Raw genomic sequence first — 11,733 nt, 5'->3', positions numbered from 1 at the left:
ATGCTCAATTTTTAAATATAATTTTTAGATGAATATAGAATATGGATTTTCGGGAATCTAATTATTAAAATGGTGCTAATTGGTATATTTAGTATTTATATATGTATATCTTTAAATGTTAAAATACATTGTGTGCTTATTTATTATTTTTATTGCGCTGTGACAATAAGGTCATCATTGACATACATGTTAAATGTTAATATAAACATATTTTTGCAACTTTAAAGTTTATATAATATTATAGCAAAGTTATTAAGAAAATATATATTGTACTTATCTATATAATTTTGATAAAATATTATAAAAATGTGTATTGGAAAGTATTATTTATTTTTCTTTTGCAACTAAATAAATCAACATTCTCTTATTTAATATGTCTAACAAAAAAAAAATGTTGTTATTTATTAGGCATATTTTTATTATTTAACTCTATATTTTAGTAAAAAAAAAAAGCTAAACTCGTTTCCACAAAAGAAAGGTACTTTTTGGCGCATATCAAAATATGAACTGTGGGCCGTCAAATCCTCTTCACATAATTGCCGGCATATGGAACTTTGGTGGGGCTTGCGCAGTCAATAACCTGGTTTAATAGGGGGGCAGTTCTTTTCTCTCGTGGAAACGAGTATTAACATAGTACATAACAATAATACTCTAAAAAACCGTTCATAATCTCAAATATTGTGATATAATATAGATCCATGTCCTTGGCACCCCCCATTTCGAATTTCGAGTCTGAACCCGGGGCGATTGATTGTGCTTCGTTAGTGCTTTTTATCCCGTCGTTAGTGCTTTATCCGTTCTGAAGTTATTCGCATTTTGTACAGGGGGGTGCTGGGGACATGCCTGCACCCCCCTTTCGAATTTCAGACCCAAATAAATTTTATTCGTTTGTACTTCGTTAGTGCACGTTAGTGCTTCTTATACAGTCGTTAGTACTCCATCCCTTAAAATTGTATTTGAATTTCCTACAGGGGGGTGCTAAGGATATGCTGATTTAGATTTCGAATTTTGGGTCCAAAAATGTTTTATTCGTTTATGCTTTGTTAGTACTTCACTGTGCTATTCGGCCGGTCGTTAGAGCTCTACTCATTCAAAAGTTATTGACATATCGTATGGGGGGGGGGGGGGGGTGCTAGTGACGTACTAATTCGAGTCCAGCCCCCAAAGTTTTGTCTGAAACTCTTCAACGCATTGAGGTGAAAATGATCCTTGGATGCATTGCAGTTAAATCTCGTAGTTTTTGGATTAAATTACTTAAATCTGAGTTTTATATATTACGTAAAAAAAAATGTTACTAAAATTTCAGATTTATGCTAATTTCTGTCAAAAACTTTAATAGATTTAAGTATATAACTTAAATTTGTCCATGCGTATATGATTTACCGATACGGAACAATATCGTAGACAACTGATCGATATAACTGAATATCTGGTTTTAAAAATTTTCAAAAAACTACGTAGGTACCTATAATTTTATAATTCTTTTGTTGCAAATATTTAATAAGCAATTTGTAAGCAATTTGTTTGAAGTGTTATGCTTGTTTGCAAAAATATGCTTTTAAAATAAATGGTTCACGTTATTTGTAAATATTTAAATGTTATTTGTTAGGTATTTAACCAATTACGATTCTACGACCCAATGCTATATAAATATTATTGCGATACAGAACCAAGATCTTTTATCAATTCTATGTGTTCTAGAACACCAATCCCTGGATTATTCTAGCATTAGGTGAAATATTGTTATTACAATAAGTTTCCAATTGGTATTTTTTGTATATGGTTCGATAATATAAAAATTGAGAGGAAATTGAATACAAATAAGCCTATCGCTAGGACATACATGGTATGTGAATATTGCTCGAAAAAAGGGCATACCATAGATAAATGTTATAAATAGAAAAATGGAGATAGACGTAGTAAAGGAGAAAGCTCCAATTCGGGAAACGGCTATCGACTACAGGAATAAAAGGTCTCTCTGTGGTTAAGGATTAAAGGAAAATATATGATATAAAGCAAATTACGGTCGCCATGGAAAATCAGCACATTAAAAGTAGGTCAGTAAATTGTATAAATGAAACGTTGGAAGTTTTAGTGTAGGTAGCAGCGTAAATATAATTCGTTTATCCAAATTAACGGTGGATACGAAGTTAGTACCAGATGAAACCATTTCCTTAAGAGAAATAAGTAATACGCTAGAAACCACCATAGGTATAGTAGAAATACAATAGAAATAGGTACGGAAATATTTGAAAATATACCATTTTATATAGTAGACCATTTTTCCAGTTACAAAACACTACGATAAATATGCCATATGGATGTAGCGCGCACACGTTAAGATTAGGAAATCATATACGAATACCTCCGTGAGTAGAATATATAATGGAAGTAGGTGTTGACACTGGGACGGTTAGGGATAATGAGGTAATAACTATTCATCAAGGAGAGCTACAAGAACAAGTATTCATGGGAAACGTAATAAACATAGTAAAGGACGGGCACGTGCTACTGAACGTCATACATTTATCTGATGAGGAAAAAATAATACGACCGGTTCGATTAAGTCAATTAAATTACGAAATTTATAAAGAAGAATCGATAATGTATATTAACACTACCGAAAGTGAAACCTTGCAAAATTATTCTGAAAGGGTACAACAATTAAAAAAGGAATTACGTACCGAACACTTAAATTCGGAGGAACGCGAAAGTATTGAGCAAGTGTGTATAGATTTTACGGACATATTTTATTTGGAGGGGAACAAGTTAACCCACACGATGCCCATAGAACATGAGATAAGAACTCCGGAGGGGGGACCACCCATATATCAGAGACAATATAGGCTACCACATAGTCAAAGAAATGAAATAACTAAACAAATAAGACAAATGGAAAGCGATGGTATAATCGAACCAAGCAGTAGTCCTTGAAATAGTCCTATACCATTAGTCCTGAAAAAAAATAGACGTATCAGGAAAGCCAAAATTTCGTTTAGTAGCAGATTTTCAGAAATTAAACAATATTACGGTGGGGGATAAAATGCCACTACCACAAATACAGGACGTGTTAGATCGATTGGGTAGGTCCAAATACTTCTCTATTATCGATTTAGCCCAAGGTTTCCATCAAATTTCGTTAAACAAAGAGTCATGGGTTAAAACAGCCTTTAGTAGCGACATCGGGCATTGGCAATATACGAAACTACCAATGGGTTTAAAAAATAGTCCTCTCACATTTCAACGATAAATGAATAACGTTCTATGTAATTTAATCGGTTTAAAATGTTTAGTATATTATTTAGACGATATTATAGATTTTTCCACTAACTTATATGAGCACGACAAACGAATTAGAGAGGTGTTTACTTGTTTACGAACACACAATATAAAATTACAACCAATAAACTATAAAGTGCGAATTCTTAAGAAAAGAAGTAATATAATTAGGGCATAAATTAACCAAGAAAGGGGTACAGCCCGACGAACGAAAAATTGATTATTATTACGTGTGATGCTAGTAGTTACGCGGTAGGATGCGTACTAAGCCAAGGCGTTATACCGGCCGATCTACCTATCGCATACGCGTCACGTACACTCAATAAAGCCGAAATAAATTGTTCAACAACCGAAAAAGAACTAGTAGCTATTAGTTTGGTGTTAAACAATTCCAACCATACGTTTATGGACGAAAATTTACAATAGTCACCGACCATAAGCCATTAACATGGTTATTTAGTGTCAAAGACCCAGGCAGTAGGTTACTCAGATGGCGAATAAAATTAGATGAGTTCGATTATGAAATTCAATATAAAAGTGGTAAAACTAATTTAAACGCAGATTCATTATGTAGGATAAAAGAAATAAATCTAATCGAAGCTACTACCACGTACGACATATTTTGGGAAGAATTCAACTCCAAAATAATTATAAATAGGTACTCGAATAGAAGAAATAAACGAACAACTAATCTGTTTAGTAACCAAAGAAAAGGAAAACGATGTTCCTACATACGAAAATATATATAATGCACTAATAAAGTCAAGGCAGGTATGAGAAACTAGTAGGATAGATAAACTAACAATGTTCAAAAATGAGGTGAATTATACTAAGGATAAATTGAATTGGTCACAAGTAAGAGCCATATGTAGATACATATTCAAGGGCACGCACGTAAACGTACTAATATATTCCGAAAACATAATGAGTAGTCAGGATAAAATAGATGTAATTAAATTATATCACGACTCACTTTTGGGAGGTCATTTGGGAGTTTCTAAAACATTAAAAAGAATAAGAACGCGAATACAGTTGAAGGGAATGAGAAATGACGTACCAACAGTATAGAAAAATGCAAATCATGTCAAAAATATAAAAGCTCTAGGAAAATTAAGTTACCAATGGCAATTACTACGACGTCAATGAAGCCTTTTCAAAAGATTTAATGAACTACATAGAACTAGCGAGTATAACAATGTCTCCCGAAACACAACCATTACGTATGGGGTCCGCGGGGTTACCATGTGAAGTCGAGTTATTCATGAAACCGACGATAATTCCGAGAACCTGCGCAATAAAATATTTAGAATTATCACGTAGCATTTACCATAAGTTGAAATATCATAATAAATGGATTTATATAATAAACACGTTGGACGATGTAGCTGTCACCTGTGATCAGTGGGACAACGCTAAGAATATACAATTAAGGGGCGTAGGTATAATAACTCTAAGTGAACAATGCAGGGCACACACACCACAAGTAGTATTAACACCTAACCGGCATCTGAAGTCCGTTCAGTATACCGACTTCATTCCTCCGGTGGACTTACCAACCAGTGTGAAGATTCCACTACTACCCAGTGCTAAGTTTGAAAGTTTACTTATCCACCAAAATCCGGTAGTTAAATTAAACGATATTAGTGATTTTTCCAAAACAATCGAGGAGTTAGAGAGCGCGGTACAAGAGGAAAAAGATTAGCGTATACTGAAATCAACCAGTGGTATGCAAACTAAAATAATTATTATATTAAGTATAATATTAGGTTTGATAATAACGTATAAGTTATTCAAAATATATACTAACCATAGATACCATAATCATAGGATAATAGTGCCTAGAGTAGAAGTAACTTCTTTATAAAATATTCTGTAGGAAAACATGGTCACTTTAAGAGAGTTGGTGCAGATCATGGAACAATTAAAAGGAAAGTATGATTTCATTTGTTACATAAAAGCAAGGCTACACGTAGAAAGGATGTACGTGTAGGTACCTTTTATACGCACCTATATAAGAGGGACCCTAACGAAAGGCTCATCACTCTATAGTTGGCAGGCTACTAGTTGACGGTATCCATGCTGATTATTCATGTCTTAAATTATACAAGTTCAATAATTTGAAACTATTCTAAATTGATTTTTGTTTTATATTTAATAAACTTATATTATAAGTTCGAATAAGAGTTATTTGTTCGACTTCGAAGCCTATCAACAGTGTCTCTCATCCGGTTCACAACACACCAAATAGGTATACCTAACCTATAGGTACGTAAAAAATATTAAATTTGTTCCCGGACTTAAAAAAAAATCTATTTATACCATTATACCTACCTATCAACATATGAGTATATATACCTATATTGTACAATAATATAGTTTACTCAATGTTATCATTAATATTATGAAGCAATAAGTACGAACCATATACAAAAAATACCAATTAGAAACTTTTGTAATAACAATATTTCACCTAATGTTAGAATAATCCAGGGATTGTTCTAGAACACATAGAAAAGATAAAAGATACCTATCTTGGTTCTGTATCGCAATAATATTTATATAGTATTGGGTCGTAGAATCGTAATTGGTTAAATACCTAACAAATAACATTTAAATATTCACAAATAACGCAAACCATTTGTTCTAAAAGCATATTTTTTTCAAACAAGCATAACACTTCAAACAAATTGCTTATTAAATATTTGCAACAAAAGAATTATAATATTCGTATGTGGTAGTGTTTTGGTAAGGGGTATTATAGGCGTATATAGGTACCTACGTAGTTTTTTGAAAATTTTTAAAACTAGATATTCAGTTTTATCGATCAGTAGTCTACGATATTATTCCGTATCGGTAAATCATATACGCATGGACAAGTTTAAGTTATATACTTATATCTATTAAAGTTTTTGACAGAAATTAGCATAAATCTGAAATTTTAATAACATTTTTTTTACGTAATATATAAAACTCAGATTTAAGTAATTTAATCCAAAAACTACGAGATTTAACTGCAATCCAAGGATCATTTTCACCTCAATGCGTTGAAGAGTTTCAGACAAAACTTTGGGGGCTGGACTCGAATTAGTACGTCACTAGCACCCCCCCGTACGATATGTCAATAACTTTTGAAGGAGTAGAGCTCTAACGACCGGCCGAATAGCACAGTGAAGTACTAACGAAGCCTAAACAAATAAAACATTTTTGGACCCAAAATTCGAAATCTAAATTAGCACGCCTCAGCACCGCGGATGGAGCACTAACGACGGTATACGAAGCACTAAGGTGCACTAACGAAGCACAAATGAATAAAATTTCTCTGGACCAGAAATTTGAAATGGGGGGTGCAGGCATGTCCCCGGCACCCCCCTGTACGAAATGCGAATAACTTTGGAACGGATAAAGCACTAACGACGGGATAAAAAGCACTAACGAGCAAGTACGAAGCACAAACAGTCGCCCAGGGTTCAGACTCGCAATTCGCAATGGGGGGTGCCAAGGACATGTGTATTATATATTGTGATCTAACAATACACACAATACAATATATTTAACTGTACAATATAATATTGTTCATGGTCATTTGTCATTGGAATTTTAATCTGATAAGGAAATCTAATGAAGTATATAAATTATTATTCAAAAATTCAAAATGAAAGAAAAAAATAATCAATACAATTTAGGTAATAGTTAACCGCAGGGTCGCGCTAAGTATAAAGAAAAGAGTGCCTTAAAATGAAAACCTGTCACCTGTGGTTACCTGTGTGTGTCGGTATAGTACACACCGCCAAAGTGAATACTTAAATGAATATTTAACTTCTAAATAAAAAAAAAGTGAGTAAGTGGATGTCACTCTGCTGTAAAGTAGGTTACAAGTGGGTAACTGTAATGGATAGTGTTAAATTTGAATTCAATGATATAATATCATTGTATAAGAAAAACGATTCTGAGCGAAAATGGTCAGTCAGCCTATGATATAACTAAGTATATTTGATGATATTATTGAGAATAAAGTAATTTATATATTTACCTATTTACGTGGAATCTTGTTTTAAATTTTCAATACTTAGCTACAAAAGTTGAACATTTTATAAATTTTTAATTATAAAATAATTATTAAATTTTAAATTTAAACTCTCATAAAAAAAAATTGTGCCTATGTATTTATAATATTGTTTAAATTATTTTCAAAATGTTATCGTGTATAGAAAATGCTAATATAAACATTCAGTTGGCATTCCAAAATGCCAAAAATAATGCATGAAAATTGTACTTAACTGTAATTCGACCCTCTTCCCCCCTCAAAAAAAATAAAACCTTGGTTACGTGCCTGCTTGCAAGGTCTTACAGGGGTGGACTAGGATGGCGGGATATCGGGAATTTTTCCGATAGGCCGCTGCTCAAATAATTTGTTATTATTATATATTTATAGTTAATTTGGTATAAATATCAATTATAAATATTTTTTATTTTCGTATCATAATGCACGAGTTCAAATAATTGTTTATATTAGGGTGTTTACAATTTTAGATTTCGGTTCAGCTGATCTCAATTTTAGTATCTAACCCCTTCGGCATCAATGCATTACCAGAAATTATTATTTATAACTAAGCTGTGAATTTATGAATTTTCTAAAACATTGCTTCCAAAGTGAAACAATTTTTTCATACATTGACTAATTGAAAAATTAAATTTTTATTCAACATTTTTTTAAAACTATTTAGAGCATTTTTTTGTGGTTTTAGAACATTTTTTTTTGGTTTGAAATCATTTTTCGTACATTTTATAAGAATATAATGTCCATTTCAGAGAACAAATACGATATGACGACGAGTAAAGAGAAGTGGGGAATATAAGAAGAGTTAAACGGGTCCGGAGTCACATAAGAAGTATTTACTTCAAAAAGAAAATAGCGTCTTAAAATACAAACATAGGCAAACTACATAATAAATTGCTGGACCAAAATGATTTACGAAATAAATTTCTTAAGAAAGCCTAGCAAATTTGCAGTAAAATAATGAAGTTGTAAGGTTACCCTTACGGTCGGACACTAAAAGCTTTTTATTGTTGTTGTTGTTGTTATGCGTTGTTCGTCCACCCTAGGACTTCCGGGTGACGGTCCTCATAATATTCCCAGCGGCCCGGCGATACACTATCTGATACCTATGAAAACCAATAAACCAAAAAAAAAAAAAAAAACATTGTAAAACCAATATGTTCCCGAAATAATAAGGTATCAACAAGGTGGAAATAACTAAATCCACCTTGGGTATCAAATAAAAATTAGTGATATCCCAACAAAAACACTTCGCCATTCTCTGTGTAAAAAAACGGCTCTAAAAGTTGTGATATCATTTTTAAGGTAGCTAACACCCTAAGGGCTAGTTCACATGAGAGGCGTTAAACGCGCATTTGGCTAACGCGCGTTTACAATTACTATTAATTGCTATTAACTGTACACATGGTAACGCGCGTTCAACGCAGCGACAACGCAAAAAACCTGTCAACGCGCGTCTGCGCAAGTTGACGCGCATTTGAACATTGTACAGTTTTGCATTGACGTGTTCAGTTGCAACGCGCGTTTTGAAGCGATAGGTTCTTGTTTTCGATATTTTCAGTTGTTTTTTCGAAAAAGTTTTCTCCAAAATCAAAAATGGATAGTGAAGAATTTGATACTGATTTATTCATCGACAAAATTGAAAAAAGACCACCAATGTGGGATATGACAAGTAGTGAATATTCAAATGAAATCAGCAAAAGAATGCCTTGGGAAGAAATTGTTCTCATTTTTAGTGACCAAAGTGACACCGAAGTAAGAAAAAAATTCCATGTTAAGTATTATTAACTATTTTGTATTTTATAATTTAAATTCAATTAAATATATAATATAGACATAATTTATTTTGTTTCATATTGTTTTTTGAAAAAAAATTCTATACATAAATTAATTATTTAAAACTATATTATTTAAAAAAAAAATACATATTGTTTGTTTTCAAAATTAAGTTTAATATACATTGTTGTACATCTATTTACTACTAAAAATTAATATAACTATTAAAATATTTTGTACCTATGTATAAATTTATATCATACGGTTTTGCCATTCGACACTTCCTTCATTAGTAAAATAATCCATAAATTTGGCTCGAACATTATCTGCTACTCGTATAGCGCGTCCAGTTGTAGCTCCAGTTAAACTTGACAGGGGTGCTGTAAAAAATGTATCTTCATAACTGCAGCCATCTCGTGTTCTTACATAATTGTGGAGTACGCAAATTGCTTTCACAATATATTCTGCAAAATCGATGTCCACGTCTAGTGGACGATGTAATATACGCCATTTATTACTAATAATACCAAAAGTACACTCAATGTATCTTCGTGCTAAAGTTAAGCGAAAGTTAAAAATTTTTTTTTCGTACGATAATAACTTTCCACCGTATGGTCTCATTAAGTTCTCCGACATACCGAAAGCTTCATCAGCTACTATGACGTATGGCAATATGGTTTCCTCTGAGTTGTTAATAGGACTTGGATCAGGAATATTCAACGTGTTTTCAGTTAGTTTTGAATATAAAGTGGATTCTTTGAAAATTCCTGAGTCACTATTCTTACTATAAGCACCAATGTCCACCCAAGTAAAACAATAGTTAGCATCGCATAATGCCAATAAAACAAGCGAAAAAAAATGTTTATAATTATAATAAAGCGAACCAGAATTTTGTGGTTGTATACGTATGTGTTTCCCGTCTAGTGCTCCAATGCAGTTTGAAAATTTTGCATTTATTTCAAATCTTTTAGAAATTTCTATCCACTTATCCTTAACGGGTTCCGGCATGACCATATTTTTCAATTTTCTCCAAATCACTTCACAAACTCGACGAATAATACCAGACGCAGTAGACTTTCCAATCTTATATTCATAATGTAACTCACTAATAGAACACTCACTTGCTAAGTATCTGTAAAATCCATAAAATTATTTTTTAAATTTATGATATTTTTATCCATTACAGGGGCAACATTACAAAAAAAATGGAAAAATCTTCGTGATAACTATGTAAGGGAATCAAAGAAATGTAAAACTGTTAAATCAGGATCGGGAGCATCTAAAAAATCTACATATATACATTTTGAGAGATTAAGATTTTTGCAAAAGTCGATTGAAAAAAATATTACTGAAAGTAGTTTCTGCGCAAACGACGAAAATTCAAAAAGATCTGCCGATACAAATGATGAAAATGAGGCTTTCAAATCTCCTAATAACATCCAATATAGAAGCACAAAAAAATTAAAACTTAGCCCAGCTGACGAGCATTTTGCTAATTTATTAGAAAGAAGTATAGCTCAAAAGCAAGTTCCAGAAAAACACGAAGATGATGAAGACAAACTATTTTGTTTGTCCTTATTGAAAAATATCAAAAAAGTACCAGAAACTAAACGTCTGAAACTCAAAATTGATATATATAATTTAATACTACAAAATCAAATAATATCACCACCTAGTAGATATCACTCTCCAATGTTTAATCACCAGTACATGCTAAGTAACATTGTATACCCAAACTATGATACTACTACATCATATGACACACCCGCACGCAGACATCATCAAGATTATACTACTATCGAGAAAAACAATTATCAACATCAATTGACTTCATTATCTTCACCTTCTCCAACACCATCAAATGTCAGTGAAGTTTCTCAAGAATCAATTATGAAATTATTTGAAGAAAATTATTAACAAGTTTGTAGTATAAAGTATTAAATACAATTTTTAATACTAATTAAGTAAGAATCATTAATAAATAAGTTTTCATTTTTAAAAATGTTTTAGTTTCAAAGTATATTTCAAGTTAAAGTAATTTGTAATGTTTGTAAAATAAAAATTAAAGTACATACCTCAGAGTTATTATAAGTTTTTCTTCAGGTGAAATGCAATACCTAATTGCACTTTCATCAGCAGTAAGTTTTCCCTTTATTAGTTCCAACAAGTCATCAAAAGACTGAATTGACATCCTGAAGTAGTTGAAAAATTTAGGTTCATAATTCCTAAGAATCGGATAAAGCGTAATGTACAAACTAGAGGTAAGTCTATTTTGTAAAATAGGATGAACCTAATATTTTCGTGCTTTTTGTCTACGACACTGTCTTCTTCGATACAGTATCCATAAACAAATCGCATCTGCAACATCCATCTTCGACAGAATACAGGACTATACTACGGTATAAGCGCGCGCTTAGCGCGTAAATTCAGTAAACATGTGAACAGCGGTAACAATGTCGACGCGCGTTTAACGCCTCTCATGTGAACGAACCCTAACACGTTCGGGCTACCGGCAACTGTTGTACTTGGATATTCATTCAGTTGATAAGATCACAAAGTTTATAATTTCAACATGTGTATTACATAACATGTGTATAGACATGGACGACCACACAGGGGCG

At 32.2% G+C, this 11,733-nt stretch overlaps 1 protein-coding gene across 1 annotated transcript; it reads left to right on the top strand.

Annotated features, from left to right (window-relative positions):
• The first annotated feature begins 8,932 nt into the window (after positions 1–8,932).
• Positions 8,933–11,145, top strand: LOC132940846 (uncharacterized). The gene is made up of 3 exons (XM_061008638.1): positions 8,933–9,102; positions 10,297–10,979; positions 11,123–11,145. The coding sequence occupies exons 1-3, from the start codon at positions 8,933–8,935 to the stop codon at positions 11,143–11,145; spliced, it is 876 nt and encodes a 291-aa protein (XP_060864621.1).
• Positions 11,146–11,733: the final 588 nt, after the last annotated feature.

Source organism: Metopolophium dirhodum, chromosome 1, assembly GCF_019925205.1.
Source record: "Metopolophium dirhodum isolate CAU chromosome 1, ASM1992520v1, whole genome shotgun sequence".
Lineage (NCBI taxonomy): Eukaryota > Metazoa > Arthropoda > Insecta > Hemiptera > Aphididae > Metopolophium > Metopolophium dirhodum.
The sequence above is the reverse complement of the archived record's forward strand: the minus strand, read 5'-3'. Positions and strand labels throughout refer to the sequence as shown.